Source organism: Camelina sativa, chromosome 9, assembly GCF_030686135.1.
Source record: "Camelina sativa cultivar CO46 ecotype springtype chromosome 9, ASM3068613v1".
Classification (NCBI taxonomy): domain Eukaryota; kingdom Viridiplantae; phylum Streptophyta; class Magnoliopsida; order Brassicales; family Brassicaceae; genus Camelina; species Camelina sativa.
In genome coordinates, this window is record NC_141888.1 from 19,796,555 (window position 1) to 19,816,416 (window position 19,862).

The 19,862-nt window shown below is 36.2% G+C and overlaps 1 protein-coding gene and 1 pseudogene across 1 annotated transcript; one reads left to right on the forward strand and one right to left on the reverse strand.

The window, feature by feature from the left end:
* Window positions 1-790: 790 nt before the first annotated feature.
* On the reverse strand, window positions 791-6,979 carry LOC104715301 (uncharacterized; annotated as a pseudogene).
* A 3,962-nt stretch (window positions 6,980-10,941) lies between these two features.
* LOC147938346 (uncharacterized) lies at window positions 10,942-14,355 on the forward strand. Its single transcript, XM_087465595.1, has 8 exons — window positions 10,942-11,202; window positions 11,284-11,790; window positions 11,876-11,881; window positions 11,930-12,035; window positions 12,126-12,484; window positions 12,757-13,376; window positions 13,469-13,568; window positions 13,645-14,355. The coding sequence occupies exons 1-8, from the start codon at window positions 10,942-10,944 to the stop codon at window positions 14,353-14,355; spliced, it is 2,670 nt and encodes an 889-aa protein (XP_087321721.1).
* Window positions 14,356-19,862: the final 5,507 nt, after the last annotated feature.

Below are 19,862 nucleotides of genomic sequence, written 5' to 3' on the forward strand. Positions count from 1 at the left end.
ATTAAATAAAACAATCTAAAAATACTACAATAAATTTTAAAATACAGTATTAGGAAAAGAAAACGCATATATTAATTTTTCTTTTGGGTCAACATATTAATCTTACCTATTCCCAACTGAAAAAGTAAAAAGTATGAGAAAATTTTGGTTTAAAAATAAGAAAAATTTACTTTCCCATTAAAAAACATTTCCCAATTAAACAAAATTGAAAGCAGTGTTTTTGAATAAATTATTTAAATATGAGACGATCTATGTTTATATAGAAGTGAGTATTTACAAAATGTAAAATTAATAATTAACGGTATATTTTCCTTAATCCCTTTTTCAATTTTTTGTAGAATTAATAACTTAACTAAAAATAAGTAAATAATATTATAATTTCGAATTTTATGAAATATATATATATATATATATATATATATTATAATTATTTTAAAAAAACTTTGTATTTTTAATAAATTATGTAATTTTGATAATTATCTTTTTACATTATTAATTTTTTTTAAACAAAATATTTTATATTTTTGTTGTAATCAAATTTCTCTTTTTAAATATTAATTTTTACATTTGTCAAAATCTGAGATTGATAACTTGACACATGTCAAAATCTTGTTAATGGCTAACTTTCAAAACCTAACTTTATATAATAAGCTATGAATATATCCATGTTTTAATATATATGGTTCGTCATTCGTGATTGGTTTAAACTTATGCTAAGCAAAAACAATAGTATTAATAAAACGATCTACCAAAATAACGATGGGGTACAGTTGGAGGGCCAAAGTTCCCATCACTCACTATACCAGTAGTTTCCCAGTTTTTGGATATCCAAAGACTGACTATGCATTGTACTGACGCAGAACCCTTGCATCCAAAGGTACTCTACAGATTGCAACTACAAGGTAAAAATATATATTTCATTATATAACAAATAAGTATGTACGTACTGAAGCTTGGTATTTGCAAACATTCTTACCCACACAGTCCTGATTACGTTGTCCCCATTTTACGAAGTTTGAGTCTGCGCAAGACAAAGGAGAAGCAGATTGGTTCAAACTTTAAGCACATACAACTTAAAATAGTACTGAGTTGATACCTGTAAATGAACAGCGACTAGCAACGTTATGGATACAGAATTCAGGGTTCGGTGTAGGGCATTGTTAACATCATGTGCCTTTGGCCCAATGCTTAACCTGACATATGAGAATAGTTACATTAGTAAGACTTGCGGTTGCGGTTGCAATTGCAGAAGCGGATGTTTGTCATTTGAACTTTGATCCAGTGTTTTGAATGACTGGTTTATCGATTAAAATAGATGTGTTGAATTATGACTCGTTGATCAGCAGGTAAGACAACGGCTAAACAAATAATTATTAAAACAATGCAATTTTCTAATTATAAAATTTTATAAAAACACCAAAAACTTTATTAATTAAAAAACATTAAAATCGAACATTATTAATAACAAACACCATAAATGATGTTTAAGAATTATCGTGAATATATATAAGGTTTGATAACATATTTTTTAATCTTTTGATATATATACTCCTTTTTTAAAAAAAAAATCTTCCCTTTTATCATTTACACGTAACCGCAAAGTTTTGCGAGAAAGAGTATTTGAAATTCAGCGATTTCAAACGGTACAAATTGATTTATATGATTGGTACCAAACACAATTTTACCAATTTCAGAAAAAAGAGAGTAATAATCAATTATTCATTCACCATGACTTGAAACATTATTATATTCTTCAGCCACAATACTTCGAGAGGCCATAATAGAGCTACTAACCCTGCAATAAAATAGAACCATTAGAACTGTGAACAATTCGAGTCGATTAGGAATAATCAGTTATATTCCAATCATTGTTCAAATGCTTCAGTAAATGTTTTTAGCATAGATTCAATAAATGTTTCCCGCCAAGGTTTAGAATTTAGAACCCAAGCAAAATGTAAAGCACAAGGAAAGAATTAAGGAGAGAATTTGCTCCGGAAACACAATGATCTAATCCAAAGTGGATCTGGATTTTTGGGAGTATTTCTAGGGAAAACGGCCAAAATATACCCCAACAATTTCTCGTTAGTTTTTTCATACCTCAATTTTGATACCCTGCAAATTACTTGGTTCACTATACAGCATTGACGTGGCATTTTGGCTTGACAAAACGACGTTGTTTTGTCATTTTGGCATGTGTTGAGCTCTGAAACAAAACGACGTCGTCTTTTATTTGGGGACTAAAATCGATTTGGGGGAAATCGATTTTAGGGTTCTTATTATTTCCTTTTGCTCGAAAGAAAAGAGAGATTGAGTGTAGAGATTGGTGATCAAGGAAGAGGGTTTCCAACGAGATGCAGATGCGGTGAAGCTGTGAGAATGGGTACGTCGAGGACTGCCAAAAACCCAGGAAAACTGTTTCACTCCTGTCCAAGAGGATCTGAAAAAGGTATTTTCAATTGACAAAATTTTGTTTCACTTTGCTTGTTTTGAGTTTTGATTTTACTTTGCTTGTTTTAAGTTGCTGCAGAGTAGATGGTATCACACTTTTAAGTGGACTGATGAGTGTATGGTTGAAGAGATAGAAGATATGAAGTTGAAAATTAATAATGTGGAAGAAGACTCTATCACATTACAAAAGAATGTCAATGCTTGTGAATCAGAGGTTGGAACTCTCCAAATGGAAACTCATGTTTGTGAAGCTGTGGTTGAAAAAGAGATAACTGAGTGCAAAATGGAGCTTCGTAGCTTGAAGAATATGATCGGATGTGTTGTGGTGATGATTTTCATTTACATGTTTTTGTTTTGAGTAGTGGAGTATGTAAGTTGTAAGGGGTTGTTGTTGTTGTGTTAATGTAAGAATTAAGAACAAGCTGTGATGATTTCCCCTTGTTGTGTTGTTGTAATGTAATAGAAGAAGTAATTGGAAAAAACTTGTTCACATTGAGAAACTTGTTCAACATCCATTTGAAAAGATCAATAATATCCTAAAAACTTGAAAATTAAAACTTATAGCCGCATCCTCAATGCTTCAAAAACTACCAAATCATCACAGCTCCTCCAAAAACCTCCAAATCATCACAGCTCTTCCAAAAACCTCCAAATCATCACAGCTCCTCCAAAAACCTCCAAATCATCACAGCTCCTCCAAAAACCTCCAAAACACAGTTCCTCCAAAAAACAACTCCTCCTAAATCTTCCAATCCATATACCAAAACAACAAATCCTTCAATAAAACAGTAGTTGAAGTCAGAAACGATTTAACTAAACTCCATCAAAGTAAGCTTTAAGAGAGGAGATAAACCTGATAAACTATTGAGTTGGTTGGATCGGTGCTTGTGACATAGATGGTCCTTGTGACTGAGATGGTCCTTGTGACTGAGATGCTTCTGACTCACATCCATCTTCTCTTGGAGTCTTTTTTTTGGCCTATGCATCTCCAAAACCAAATTCTTACACTTTGTTATATTGTGACCCGCTTCTCCACATCTTCCACAATGCATAATTCTTCTCTTCCTTGAAGCTTTCTTTGTTGGAGATTCATGTCTTGGCTTCTTCCTCTTTGGCTTCGGTTTTCTTTCTTTCATGTTTTCAATTTCTTCAACCAAATGAGCAGGTGGTTTGATTACATCGCCAGAGTTCCTCCAAAACCGCAGACCATTAACTGGTTCTATGTTAGAAGGATAAATAAGTTTCTGCTTTGAATTTGAATACCATTCAGATGAGTAATCCTCATGATTAAGCTTCTTCTCGGCAATGACTCGTAGTGCATGACGACATGGGCGTCCACTCATCTCCCATTTCCGACAAGCACAAGTCCGCATACCCATATGTAGGCTGAAAGATTTTCCACGATCAAGAACTTCACACCTACCTTGTGCGGACCCTGAAACGTATTTGGTGTATTTAAGACTTTCCTGCTCCTCAGCTATGAATGCTGCCGCCCTCTTTGTGAACCTACCTCTGTGGAGACATGCTTTCTTCATCCTCAACTCTATACGCTGCATTGTTCTCCGCCGGATGATCTCCAACATTTCAACCATTGGAAAATACCTTGAGGGATCAATTGCATTGTTGAATGATTCTGACAAGTTGTTGTGCACATCTACACACGATGCTGTGGGTTTGCAGAAGGCAAGACTGCAATTCTGTGGATTCCTCTGCATTATTGCCTTAAACAGCCGCATATCATAAGCTTTAACCCTTTCCAGATTAGCCTCATACTCCGACAGTATGTAACTCTCAGCAACTCTCCAGAACAACCCTTTCATCTCGCTTTGACATGTAATACGATCTCCCTAGGATGGAACTCCGATGAAAGGCTGAAGACAAACGGATAGTGATGAGATTCGATGGTGATGGTGCGTGAATGATAATGTGGGTGGATATGGTGATGATCGAGTGATAAAAACAATGATGAGATGGTGATGATTGTTTCGATGGTTATATGGATGGTAACAAAGTGAAGAGTTTCTGAATCACAAAGTGTATAGAAACCCAGAATTCAAGAACGCATTCAAGGATTCGAATTGAGAGAAGAAGTTTAACAATACTTGTTCATACTACTTCTTCGCTAAAGAACAAGAGGCGTAGCTTTGGGGTTTTATAATTAACCCTAGGGCTCGACACTCCAAACAACAGGAAGTTCAAAATAAAACAACAAGACGTTTAAAGGAAATAAGAAAACAGCAAAATGTCTAGGTGACCTGTAGTAGTACATAAGTCACTTGTACTAGTTCAGAAGTACATTATTCCCCATTGGTAATGACTTCTAGATAATTCAACGTAGTGATCCATTTGCCTCATTAAAAACCAAACTGAGAAAACCCATTGGAACAAAACTCAGTTATGGGAAAAAGAGTACAAACTTCACACCTAAGTTATCTAGTTATCATTACTGGGTGAAGTCTTCAAGGTGGATATGTTGAAGACTTGGATCCTCGGTAGGTTGAATGACCCGTCAACTATGAGTGAGTGAGCTTCCTTGGCCATCTCCTTAGCTCTTGAACGAGTGATCCTTCCCACCATCTCCGGTTTCTCTGCAGCCTCTGGCTCCGTGCTTGCCACGATCATATCAACATGGGAACTGCTTTTTAAGATTCCCATAAATGTGCCTTGCACACATCCTGTGCTCGACCTTAGGCAACTCGCTCTCTACAGCGTTCAACAAACCCTATACAACCAAACAAGCAAAAGTTATTTAACAAGTTATTTAACAAACCCTATACAACCATAAGAGAAGAAGTTATTGGTAAAACTCACCTTTTGCCTATCATATATAACCGTGAAACCCTGACCATCCCCAATATTTTCACAGTCTGCCTTAATGTTTCTTATAAACCAAGCCCAATTATCTTCATTCTCTACATCCACAATAGCCCAAGCAAATGGATACATTCCATTGTTTGCATCTCTCCCAACAGCTGCTAGTAATTGTCCTTTAAGAGTGCTTTTAAAAAAGCATCCATCTAGTCCAAAGATAGGACGACACCATGTGGTCCACTGCTTTGCGAGATTTGCGAAACACACATAGAATCTGTGGAAAATTTCTGATCCTTCATCATCCAAATCTGTGTTTAACTCCACAGTTGATCCAGGATTTGACATATTAATTCAAAATGATTAGTCAAATGATCAGTCAAATAATAAGTCGAAAAAACAAATTAGTCAAATTTTTGAAACTTACCGTATCAGCTCTATGCGGTAGTCTTTGAGCCTAAAGAACTGCTCCTCATGCTCCTTCTTGATGATATCTAATGCCTTATTCTTCCCTTTTCTACACTTGTCTCTTGAGACAATCAGATTGTAGTTCTTCATCACTTCATCTTCCATTGTCCTCGGTTTAAAGTAAGGATCAGTCCTAATATCATCCAGAAACATCTTTGCAAGTACTCTTGATTTCAAGATCTTGCAATATCCATTAGGAGTGCAAACGTGTTCATGCTCAAACGATTTCACCTTGTACTTTCCAATACACTCTTCATAGGAGCAGTAGATCCTCCATTCACAAGGGATCTCACTCTCCTTTACACCACACACTGCTTCACACTTTTCTTTTCCCCATCTGCTTAACTTAATATTATTCCCACTTTTCAATGCATAATCTACCAAAGCATCCTTGAACTCATCCAAGCTTTCAAAAACCTGATGCATCTTCAACTGACCACATCCTGGCTTGCATCTCACATGCCTCTCCTCATCACCTTCATCATCAGTGTTAGGAGGAGTATTATGGTAGTCAATCTCTTCATCTTCATCCTCATCAACAAAAGGACCCACATTTCATTCAACTCTCACTTCCTCCTCACACGGATCTGCATCCCTTTCATGTTCTTCCGTTCCTTCAGATACAAACACGTTAACAACTTTAACCCATCGAGCCACATCACACATTTTTCTGTAACTACTAGCACTCAATTCCTTCCGATCCGTACTATCTTCAAAAGGCAAGCAATAGCACAACTGTTTCCCATAGAAAGCCTTACCAAAGGTATTTCCCATCTGTCTATAAAAATTCTCAACCTTACAATCAAATGTCGACATCTCACCACCAATATAAGCTTCGTCCCCATCATTTGATGCCCAATATTCACCATAGTAAACAGTGAATGTTACTTCAATATCACTGACACAACAAACGGCATAAAAAAAACAATTCAATTCGAAGGTCCCGAAAAGTTTGATAGAAATTTAACCCAAAAAACTAAATTGGACACGAAATTGAACCAAAAATCAAATCATTACCTCCTATTGCCTTCTCAATTACCCGAATTTGGACCTTTGACGTCGACCCAACACAAACACCACTCTTAATTCGATGCGAGCAGACCCGAACCCTATGAGCCAAAACACAAACACACAAAACCTTTCACTCTTGAAATCCACAGAACACGAACCCAACAAACTCCAAACTAAAATGATAATTCGATCCCTTCGAGTACAACCCACAAATCTATGTTTTACGAGACTCACTCTCACCCATCACTCTCTCTTTTCTTTCGAGCAAAAGGAAATAATAAGAACCCTAAAATCGATTTCCCCCAAATCAATTTTAATTCCAAAATAAAAGACGACGTCGTTTTGTTTCAGAGCTCAACACACGCCAAAATGACAAAACGACGTCGTTTTGTCAAGCCAAAATGCCACGTCAATGCTGATTAATCAACCGTTAAGCTTTCGCTTAACACCGTTTATGTGGATGTCGAAACTGTCAAATTTGATGGAGTTCAGATAGGAAATTTGAATTAATTTGAGTTGGGGCTGTAATTTGCAGGGTATCAAAGTTGAGGTATGAAAAAGCTAACGAGAAATTGTTGGCCGTTTTCCCGAGTATTTATATTAGTAGAGTATCGGCACAATGCAAGTTTTTTTTAACTATTTTAACTGATAGTAAATTATGATAATTCTTTTAGTATATTAAATCTTTTAATTATATACCATAACTTCATTGAACCTAGAAGACTAATATGCATTGTAACTAACTAATTACTAGATGATAACCCGCACTGTGCAGTGCGGGAAACTATTTACGTAAATTTTGATTTGTTAGTTACAAAATAATAGTATTATCTTTATTTGATTTATTCTACTTATTTTATAATTTATAAATTTAATTTACTTAGTTTCATACTTCGGTTTCGATTATAGTCGGTACAATAAACTTAACGACTTACCATTATTAGGTTTTGGGTATAACTGCTTAAATGTTTTAGAATTGGTAGAATCAAGAAAACCTTTATTTACTCGTGATCCGATTTACAATTTGTAGCGGTATTGAGTCAACGTAAAAAATGAATTAAAGTGCAAGAAAATTATATGAGTGGGAGGTAGAATGGAGTATAACAAAATATTTTTGTTACTAAAACTCATTGATCTCAGTGCAAAATCATAAAATTTCAATATTTATAAGTACCAAATAAGTTAACCCGTAAAAATATATATATATATATATATATATATATATATATATATTTTGAATCGTGTGACAGGGCAATATAGTACCTCCCCTACGATAGAGAATTTAGTCGATTTGTTAATCATCTCATTATATTAAATTATATATATCAAATCCTCTGAAATTTTGAATTACTTTGTGAATGAGCGAAATCTTTTAGAAAATAAAATCATCAATTGTAAAAAATTTGCTAAAAAAATTGTAACCCGCACTGTTTAGATAGTGGAGGTTTAATAGTTTTATGTGGATAATTATTTTATTTTTATTTCGAATGATCAAAATTAAAAGAGTATATCTATAATGAGTATATCTTGACTGAAGAATATTTCATTCTAGATAGTTAGCACATGGAAATATATAGATAGTTGTCTGTGCTATACATTTTATAATCTTTTACATTTCATTTACTTAGTTTCATACTCTAATTTCAACCCGTTTTGGCTACACGATATAATGTTCAAATCCGTGAATCATATAAATTTGGTAAAATCCTAAAAAGAAAACAAAACCTGTATTGAAGCGGTCATGTTTAGAAATCTCGATAACTTTTTTTATTTATCTTTTAGTTATATATATTATATTAAATAAAATATAATATTTGTGATTTCTTAGATTTTAATAAAATGTCTCTGCGTCGATGTGCATTGCAAACAAATATTTAATAAATTAGATATAATATTTTATATTTTAAAAATATAAGCAATGTTGTATCTTAGTTTAAAGATATATATGTCATTATTAAATGATTTAGAATGCATATATATAATCTTAGTTTTATAAATAAAATTAAGTTTTATAATTATTCTAAATAGTTTATTATTGTTTCCTAAAATTTCTGAAACAATAAATGAAATCTGTTAAAATAATTTCAAAAATATTGGGCTATAAAAAAATAAAATTGTTTTATAAGATTTATTATTGTTCTAAAATATTATTGAAAATATTTATAATATATTTACGTGAATCAATTAAGATTTTACATAACCAATACTTTTTCTGATTTTATAAGTTTTTTTGAGTTGAAAAATAAAAAGAAAATAATTAATTAACACTAAAAATAACTATATTAATATTTACGTGAAATTTGTTTTCTTTTAATAACTATATTAATAAAAATCTGTTTTTCTGGTTGCAACAAATTAATAATAAGATTTTGTTATTATATTTTATAATTAAATATAGTGGCATTTTGTGTAATATCTTATATGGAGTAGGGTTATTTGTTTAAAGGGTTGCTTAAATTATACTAAATAAAAGTAGGAGCTATAAGCTTATAAGGCTGTCCACCTAGGATTTTAAACATCCAATAGGGATTCGACATGTCACTAATTAACATTTTCTAAATTTCCAAAAATTTCTATAGTAAGAATTATTTTAAACAACCTATCAGGGTTTGACATAAAATTCATTAACATTTTCTAAATTTCCAGAATTTTAAATTTATGGAAATAAAAGAACTATATATAACGTCCCACATCGGCTAGAAGTTTTTTAGACAATGGTTCAGAACCAGTATAAATAAGATTAATATGCTTCCAACAACGAATGAGCAGGAAAGCTTGATTTATCAGGCGTCCAAGTTTAAAAGTTTTATTCGGTTTGATCCAGTTTTTTTATTTGATCAAATTAAAAATTTAAAAAGTTTCAAAAAAATATTATAATATTTAAAAAATTTAAAAGTTTAAATATTATAGATATGGAAACTTTTAAAAGTTCTTAACTTTTTAAAAGATTTTAAATATTATAATTTTTAAAATTTTAATAGTTTAAAATATTATAAATATTGAAACTTTTTAAAAGGTTCAAATATTATATTTCAAAACCTTTTAAAAGGTTTAAATATTATAAATATTGAAATTTCTAAAAGTCTTAGCTTTAGAAAGGTTTCAAAATATTAAAAATTAAATTTTAAAAATTTCTTAGCTTTTAAAAGGTTTTAAGAGAATTATAATTTATAAATTTTAAAAGTTTAAAATATTATAAATATTGAAACTTTTAAAAGTTTCAAATATTAAAAATATTTAAACTTAACAGAATATTTTAAAATATTACAATTACTTATTCTCCATAGAAAATTCAAAATATTATATTTATACTAATAAAAAGTTGAAGCTATAAACTCCTAAATGTGTCCATATAAGATTTAAAACAACCAATAAAAATTAGATATTTAACTAATTAACATTTCTGGAAATAAAGTAGTAATCTATATTATTAAGATGTTTTAGAAAAAAAAAAGTAAAAGTAAAATCTATATAAATAAAAGAAATATGTACAAGGATTTTGGTTTGAGAAGCTCCAATATGTGTGGATCTAAAACCGAATAAGTATATGGATAAAATTATCAATAATTGGGTTCATGTGTTGACTATTCTGATCTTTATGAAGGGAAATTACCTAGAATATTGCATAAAAGTAGGTTTATTACTAGACTAACACGTTGAGATTTCTGTCTTACTAGAATAACACATAAAAGTTTGCAAATTACTTCTATATCTGAGTTGTGTGTTTTATTACGATTTATGCCATTCTCTTTTAAAACGAAGATCTTAAAAGGGGAAAATAAAAAGATCATAAACCTAAGTCGATCCCTTGAATCTTTGTGTTGTTTGTCTTACGATTGTTGGGTTGAGATCAGCTATTTTTAGATAGCTTGCGGCGTGAAAAGAATCTGTGTGGAGGACGTTTGGGTGGAGGACCACTGACGGCGAGTTGACGGCGAGGTGGTTTGAAGTAGAGGAGGAGGGAAATAAAGCGATTTGCTCAGAGGTAAATTTCTATATCGTGGTTTAGTCTCTATTGCTTACTGTTTTCTTATACCCGAGTATTACATAGTAGGCCTTGTATATTGTATGTTAGTTTTCTGTATGTTGTTGAGCTCTGTTTTTCGGAAGATATTTGTGTGACTTCATGTTGCTTCGTTGCTAATCTAAGCAACAAATGTTTTGTGATATTGAATTAATAACTAAACTAAAGCTTCTGTCGTAGATATGGGGTCAAGCAAGAGGTATCCAAGTAGGTTGTATGGGTTTGGTAATTTTCCACTGCCGATGAGAAGCCTGCACCACGATTGTAGTTTGTCCAATCTTGGTGGTTTGGAAGGCTTTGTTCGTGATGAGGTGTATGACAAAATAAGAAAGAATTCGCAGCTGGGAGTTCTATTGGATCTAGCCGAATCTGACTACCTGTTTTGTGGGAAGACCATCCATTATCTATTGTCCAATCAATTGGCAATAAACATTCCTTCGGAGGTATGGTTTTTGGTTGGAGGAAAGCCGCTGAGGTTCTCTCTATATGAATATGAAGAAATTAGTGGTTTGAATTGTGAGAAGATTGATGAAACAGAGTTTGAAGTCGATCATACACCTTTATGGGCGGCTTTAAAGGTGAAAGCTTTTAATGGACCCAACTGGGAGGAGCTAGTTGAGGGTTTGAGAAGCTGCCGTGGGTGGTCCGATGAAATGAAGACGCAGATAGCTCGGTTGTATCTTGTTCATGTTGGAGTGCTTGGTTTATCAAGGAACAGTCGGATTCCTCTAGAATACGCTAAAAGGGCGTTGAATGAAGAAGCATTTGAGAGTTTTCAATGGGGTAGGGTTGGATTCAAGAGTTTAGTTGATTCCATCAAAGTCCTTGGGTTACCTAACAATGCTTATACCCTCCATGGATGTGTCCATGTATTGCTGATATGGGCATTTGAGAGCGTGAAGGTGCTGGGGGCTAGCTACGGGAATGTAAGAGAAGGTGTAGATTTGCCTCTGTTAAGGTGGAGAGGAGGGAGGCCAAGGAAGGATATCGAAGCCTTCATATCCAGGAGCAAACTCCTTAATAATGGGGAGGTATGCCTTCAATTTACGTATGCATTATTTGTCTGCATTTTTTCTTTGTGATAGATTATTAAAAGTTATGATATCTGAAATGCAGCTTCAGGTGAAGCATTTAGTACCTAAACCTTTGGAGTTCATATATCCAGATTAGCCAGGACAGTATTGTGTGTATGGTGTAGGAGAAGGTTTGAAGAAGAAACTGGATAATCTGCTGTTAGACGTGATCAATGGCGAAGTGGATGAAAGAGAATGGGATTGTGTAAAAAAAAGGAAGGGGGAACATACGAAGAAGAGGGAGAGGAGGCAACATGTTGCAGGGGTAAGTGACGATGATTTCCTTGAAACAGCCCCAACCAGCATCCGTAATGTCCCCAATAATGCGAAGGAGCAGAAAGAAAGTGTTGGGGACAAATGTTCAGCAGAGAAGGCGTCTGGAGATAAGCATTCAGGTGTGCAGGGTGAAGATGGTAGTGGAAGGTTATTTACTATGGTTGAAACACTAGGGGCGAAAATAGATAATATTCAGATATTGTTTTCTAGAGCAATAGCGGAAGTTGTGTTCAAACTTCAAGGTATGGAGAGTAGGATGGGTAACTTTGAGAGTGACGTTCAACTATTGAAGAAAGTTGTTATCAACACAACGGATGGAGGAGCGCATATGCAAGGACCTCTTACATTAAGAAATGACGAACAAAAAATAGAGGAGGTATGATCTGCGTACCGTATTGATAAAATTGTTATTATATATCTATTGTTCAGTATGAAGTCTTTGTATTTATCTATTCGAGGAAACAATATCAATTTCAGTTTTGTGAAGTTGTATAATTTTGTAATTATTTTGATATATGATTTTTTTCGTACACACAATTTAGCAATTTGTATACTTTGTCTCTAGTTTAACAGCATCATATTATATTTCAAATGTCTTGTATATAACGTCAAATACATGTCTTTTGTTTCAAGTCATGGCTATATCAGATAAAGCATTCGGACAAGGATGGTTATAAAGTTGCTAGTTGTGTTAGGAATCCGTTAGCCATTAAGGATAAGGTCATGTGGTCTGGGAGTATTAAAATCGAACCAGAGGACAGTGTAGAACGAATTCCAAAGCAGATGGTAGACAGTGTACAGCGTGTCAAAAGAGTACAAAGTTGGGAGACAGAGGAAGGCGATAAAAGAGCAAAGTATAATGACAAAGTTGATGGAGCAGGTGCTCAACCCGTTCCTATTAATGTTATCCATCCGGTAAGTGGTGGTAACCCTGGCTCGTCGGATCGAAAGTGCGAATCTGTTGTGGATTTAACCAAGGGGACCAGCAGTCCTGCATCGTCTCATACAGTGAAAGATAAGGAGAAAGCCAGGTATTTTGCATATTTGTTACAAAAGGTGTTTCCTCCATCAAGAGAGCTTGATCTTCTATTAGTAGATCCAGTGGGCACCAACATAGGGTTAAACCCTAATGACGAATCAATGCGAGCTGCATTAATGACCCGACGTGAAAGCCACATTGTAGTCCTATCTCCCGCAGTGTACGATCCTTTTAGTGAGGCAAGTCCTGAGAAAATTGCAAAGCTGATGTCCTTCCTAACTGATGATTTGTAAGTCTTCATTTAGAGTTGTATATAATTAGTGTCTATATTCGGATTTGAGGACTACGATCTATAACTGATTTGTTAATTTTGGTATTCAGGGCTAAAGTACCTTGCACTGGAAATGCTGAATTTTATTTTCGCCTCCTGACCCCTAAACAATTGTGGCCAACTACAACATTCGGCTGGTTATGGGATGCGGTAAGCTTCGTAGCATAACATTTGACGCAGTTAACTATGGTATACTAATGCCTGATAGATGTCACTCGTGTTGCAGCACATGGTTACATGTATGCATATGTTCCGTATTAGGGGGACGCAAACGCCATCCCCATATAAAACAGATCGTATTGCTTTTCTCGATCCTTTGTTTGTTAGTATGTGGGCATTTGAATTCCCTAAAATGGAAGCCTCTAATCAATGGGTTTTTGGAGAAGGTTATTTTGAGACGTACGTGGAAAGGCTGCCAAAATACGGAATGACAAACAAGGTGTGGGTTGACGATGTAAACACCCTGCTCTTCCCATACAACCTCGATAACAACCATTGGGTAGCCATCGAAGCTGACTTAGTCCAGCGGAGGCTAAGAGTTTACGATAGCATAAACAGCAGTAGAACCGACGAGAGTCTACAAAAGAAGTGCAAACCGTTTGCAAAAATGATCCCACGCTTGATACAAGCATATAACCGGAGGTACAAAGATGAGCATATCGGGGCGGCGGCATTTAGTTACTACCGGGTGAAAACACTCCCACAGAACTATCAACAAGGTGACTGTGGTGTGTACACGTTGAAGTGCTTAGAGTGTATAGCTCTTGGAGTAAATTACACATGCCTATGTGATGCGGCCATGCCTTCTATTAGGATGAAACTTGCTGCAGACGTGTTTGATGAGGTCCCAGACCGAGACTGCTTTCTCCAACTAGATGCTACGTCGGAGACAGTAGATTATCCGGAAGCTGAGTTCAACTCGGGATCAAAAAGTTGAAGAGGTTCCATGTACATTACCGGAGCAGTATGATTTTGCAAAATTTAAGATTAGTTTTACGCGTGCTGCTAATAGAAGATGCGTGTTTGGTCATTTTTTTGGTAACATGTGGGATTTGAGGATGTCGTTCTTAGATTTTCCGAGGTCTGGTCACTCACATAGCTCCTATCGGTTGTTTGTAAACCCTCTTCAGGTGTAGTATTTTTTTGTATATTGGAGGGTCTAGATATGTATCATTATGACGTCTTTCTAACCAGTATTAGTATATGTTAGGCCTTTATCAGATGTGTACGTACCATCAGCTAAGTAACGGCCTTATTATGGTCTGTGTACACACGTACGTATATTCATATGTGTACGTACCATCAACTAAGTAACGGCCTTATTATGGTCTATGTACACACGTACGTATATTCATATGTGTACGTACCATCAACTAAGTAACGGCCTTATTATGGTCTGTGTACACACGTACGTATATTTATGGTCTGTGTACACACGTACGTATATTCATCAGTGTACGTACAATCGATTTTCTAACGTTATAGACTTGATTTTTAGGTCCATGGTTGGTGCTTAGTTTCTATCCATTTTGAGCACACTAACTTGTCCCTACTGGCAATCCTATGATATGATGAGCGTGATGTGATTAAATTGTATTCAAATTCAGCGAACCATAATAATCCTAACAGACTGTTACGGATCATATGGACCACCTGCGTGAAAGTAATAAGTACAACCAGGAAGAATGTTTATTCGCTACTTAATTTATCGGACCAATAGCAGCTTCGTAGACGTCCATCGCGAACTTCTTTCGGAAATTGTCAATATTGTTGTCGGTGATCTTCAAGCAATCAGTCATCGGTTTGCCCATGCTCAACAGTTCTAAAAACTTCATAGAAAAAGGTCCACAATCTCCCGTCCTCAAGTTTTGTCCTACTTGGCTAACCCTTTCAGCGGTAAATGGATCGAGAGGGTAATTGACATCGATAACCCTTTGAAGTAGGTACGGTATCATCTCACACACCGGCTTAATCCGGGACATTGCAAGAGTTTCTCTGGAGGAGGTCATCAAAGGATCATAAATGGAAACATGTCTCTTTATAAGATTTATGCCCACTCCTACCCAATGCTTAGATTTCCAGTTCATTGGAGCATATATAACGTCGACATCTGTAACCCACTTCAACCTTGGTTCGTGGTGCATCCTCTCCCCATTGACGATGTCAATGAGTACTTTGTCCCATCTGAAATTCCGTTTCGCCGTGCTCCTGTTGAATGCTTGGAACCTTCTTGTCAACTCGTAAAAGAGAACGGAGTCCAAAATTACGGTCCTTTGTTTTATCATTTCTTCTCCATTTTTGTGCCACAGCGTTAGGGCAATCATCTCCATGTGCTGCAGATACAGTTAAACGCAAACCGGTCGGATTTAAATCCAACAAGAAACCATGAACACCCCAAAATCGTGTAGTTAAAGTTTAAAATATGTACCTGACTATGGACCCATTTTTGGGACGATATAAGAGTAGAGAAGAATAGGATATCTGCCTTGCGGAGTCCGGAAAAGGTGTGTACCCTGCGAAATTTTGTAATTATGAATATCCTATATCAATGATTGAGCATATCAATATGTCATCGGAGTAATATATACTACACTTACACATTATCTTGTTTTATCATCTCGGTGAATTTGGCGAATTTCCCATCAGCAACATCTTCCATAGGGTCGTATGAAACCGACCCTGCTTTTATCACTATGGCTTCGGATGGTTGACTCGCACGTATCTCCATTATCACTTCTTCTGCGCGTCCTGTTTCATCCACAATAATAACCGACTGCGGCACTAAATTGTCTGAGTCACCGGGAATACATTCCTCCCCGGGACTTTGATCTGGTTGACCTCTAGTCTCTTTACAGCCCTCTTCAACATCGCGTTCGTTGGGTATTGCTTGGTCTCCGGCCTAATACGATGCACGTACATAGATTAGTTGTGACGTACACTGGACCATCTAAGTAGACACTATAAATATGGCAAATATTCGAAATAAAAAATAATTTTGCACTATTGGAGGTTAACTGTTGTTTCTATTTGTACATGTCCATCAGTTTTGTTACAGCCCTCCTCGCCATCGCTTTCCTTTTGTAGTGCTTGGACTTAGGCCTAATAAGATGTACGTACATAGATTCATACTTACGTACACTAATGTCACAAGTACTCAAAATCATCAAAGTTAGACACTTGCCTCTTGTTGACCGTCAACTGCAGTTTCATTTTCTACAGGTATTTCGGTTTTGTTACAACCCTCATCTGACTCGCCTTCCTGACATCTTATGTCCCCTCCGTTACTGTTAAACCAGTCGACTTTCCCGCCTTCTTGATGCAGTTCTTCCCCATCCTCCTATTCAAAATAATGAAACTTTTAAGACGCGTGTTCGTAGTAGGAACTTGGTACAAGCTCAATTTTTCACACGTGTAGATTAGAGGAGATAAACAAATAACCGAATATATATGAGACCCACAGATGGTTATCCCTTTTATGGTTACTTCCTGACCTACCATTTTGTTACAATGCAGATCAGGTTCCATTTTAGTATTCAGCTGTAGCAATATCTGTTCAATTAAAGGTGGACAATGCTTTATTACGAATATAGTGTTGTAATCTCCATTCCGTGTCAAATACTTACATCGGATACGGTTTTAGTTGGTGATAGCTCGACAGCAATGTTCCCCGCATCATAATCTTGGCGACACTCATTAACTCCATTGTCCGGGGATGGTTCGTTCATTCCACAGTCGTTATTATCGGTTACCCACTCATTAATATGAGTACGGGTTGTATCCTACGGTCAAATATATAAAGCATATATGATAGGTGCATAAGCAAAAACACCCCCATTACGTTGATTGAGTCGCATTCTAAAGAGGATCTTGTTGTCCATTACCTGGCCTCCAACTAAAGAATCACCACTGACAGAGTGTTGACCATCTATGGCATCCTTCGAACCATCAGTATTCCGATCACCCTGTGCACACCACGATAGCAACATAATTTAATATATGTAAGTAGTGAAAAAATTACAACCCTTTGTCATATCAACCTTAGCAGTGTCAGCGTATCCCCTGTTTCTGACCTTCTCTCCCTTTTTTTTCATAACCATTACTGAACTCATTCTTCGAAACTTTATAGTTTTCCCTCTTCTTTTTTTTGAATACTTCTTCTCTAAAACTGTATGCGAAGCGTAAGAAGGTTCCCCATGTTCGTTTCTTTTAACCTCCAATAGTGCAGCTCTTATCTCCTTGCGGATCTCTATACGTACGAAAATCTCCATGTTTGCCTGATTTTCCTTCATCAGTGCTTCTTGTTTCCTGTAGAACCGGCTTAGTTCCGCCGCATACCTTTCAAATTGGTCATCGTCCAAACGTTCATCAACAATGGGCGTACCCCCCGGTCGCCTGATATGTCTATATTTTGTCTCTCCTTAGCCTATTCTTATCATGCATTTAGCTAGGATAACTCATTGGTTTGCATCGTTTTCTAGTTCTTTCTATACACTTTGCACGACTAGGTAGCTCTTGCATCATCCTTGCATACATTGTGCATTTTGGAGTATTTCAGGTATTTAGGAAACGTTGGAAGCCATTCTCGTCCGAGCCATGGTCACCATCTTCGTTTCGTCCAAGCCATGGTCACCATCTTCATTTCGTCCGAGCCATGGTCACCATCTCCGTTTCGTCCGAGCCATGGTCACCATCTCCATTTCGTCCGAGCCATGGTCACCATCTCCGTTTCGTCCGAGCCATGGTCACCATCTCCATTTCGTCCGAGCCATGGTCACCATCTCCGTCTCGTCCGAGCCATTGTCACCATCTCCGTTCCATCCGAGCTAAACGTCCAAGCCATGATCCTCAGCCTTCTATCCGAGCTATGATGACATTGGATTCCATTTGACGCACACGGACTCGATCGTACATGTCGGGAACAAGGACGTTTGGTTTCACACGCTTCAGGAGATTACCGAACCGACGCTTTACCTTGTCGTTTTAAGTTTTAGGGCTTTCCATGTTGGACTACTATATATACATTTTGTTAAGTCTTTGCGGAGACATCTTATCTTTTTATCTCGTTTTCGTTCCCAGAAGGTTTTAACCTAGCATCCAAAAAAACGTTCTCAGACTTGTATTCCGATATCTTTGAGATTATTGAGATTTTGCATTTGATTCCTTCTACAAAGTTGTTCATCTTATTTTTATCTACCTAATAATGCTTGTTTCAATGATTTCTGTTTTTACATCCTTGACTATGATTTTCGGATCTGAATAGTGTGTTAGTTCTTGAGGATGGGATAGATTAGGTGGAGGATCTTAGGATGTAGAGTGTTTAAGCTTTGATTGTATGATTCCCTTCTGGACTAGAGTTAGAATTACTAGTTTCTCTCTGATCAATTGGAACTAGGTTCGAGACATTTCCGCACCCAAAAGGTGTTTGATGAAATGTCTGACCAACTAGTGCCAGAGACTTACGTTCCTAGCCTAAGAGATTAGTTGTCTAGGATGTTTGTTGACGTGAATGAACTTGTTTGTCATGCCTGCTCGACCACGTTTCTTTAGCGAGAGCTAGGTATGGAAGTGGTTGAGTCTGAGTAGCTTTTGCCAAGAGATTGGATTAGCTAAGTTGTGATGTTCATTGTTTAGGGATACTTTGCTTGTGGTATGTTAAACACTCCTTAGACTAGGATACTCCACCGACATCAATTACCCCATTCTCAGGACTTCTTTCTTTCTGATTTTTATTACATTCCTGGAACTATTTTGTTTGTTCATGCTTAGAATCGTTTGCATTTTTATTCACTTTCGCTTCTTGTCATGCATTCTTGTTTCTAGTTCTGTGACTCACTTCTGTTTTGCATTTTGATCATTCTAGGACTGTTAGATAAAAACACTCTTTGAATTGGCTTAACTTGTGACATCTTGATTGCATTTTGAGTGATAGTAAACTTTTCCAACTGGATTGACACCTTAAGTATTACAACGCATAAGGTTAATTGAACCTACTAGGAGACACAAAAATCTTAGTATCAATTTGGCGCCGTTGCCATTTGGGATTCTTTTTGCTACATTTAAGATTTCAAGTTTTGCAAGATTAAGTTCTATTACACAATCATTCTGAGTACTGACTTGCTTTGGTTTTCTACTTGTTTGTTTTGCATCTCAGGTACCTGTTGATTGCAACCTTGCATGCACACCAGATCAAGAGGGCATCAGAATCTCCTTCCTGTGATCGACGAAATCAATCGGTTGCAACACCCACGACAAGCTCGTCAACCCACTGATCATCCCGCACACGTCACTATGGAACACCAGAATGAACCACATCAGGGACCGCGAAACATTGGTGCTGGGGATGCACCGAACACTCATACTCAACGTGCTGGAATCGTCCCTCCCGCCGTGCCGAACAACAACTTCGAGATCAAAAGTGGTCTGATCACCATGATCCAAGGAAAC

Coding starts and splice junctions, on each gene's coding strand:
- LOC147938346 (XM_087465595.1), top strand. CDS start 10,942: ATGGGGTCAAGCAAGAGGTATCCAAGTAGGTTGTATGGGTTTGGTAAT. Junction 11,203..11,283: donor CAATAAACATTCCTTCGGAG/GTATGGTTTTTG, acceptor AATTGTGAGAAG/ATTGATGAAACAGAGTTTGA. Junction 12,485..12,756: donor ACGAACAAAAAATAGAGGAG/GTATGATCTGCG, acceptor TGGCTATATCAG/ATAAAGCATTCGGACAAGGA.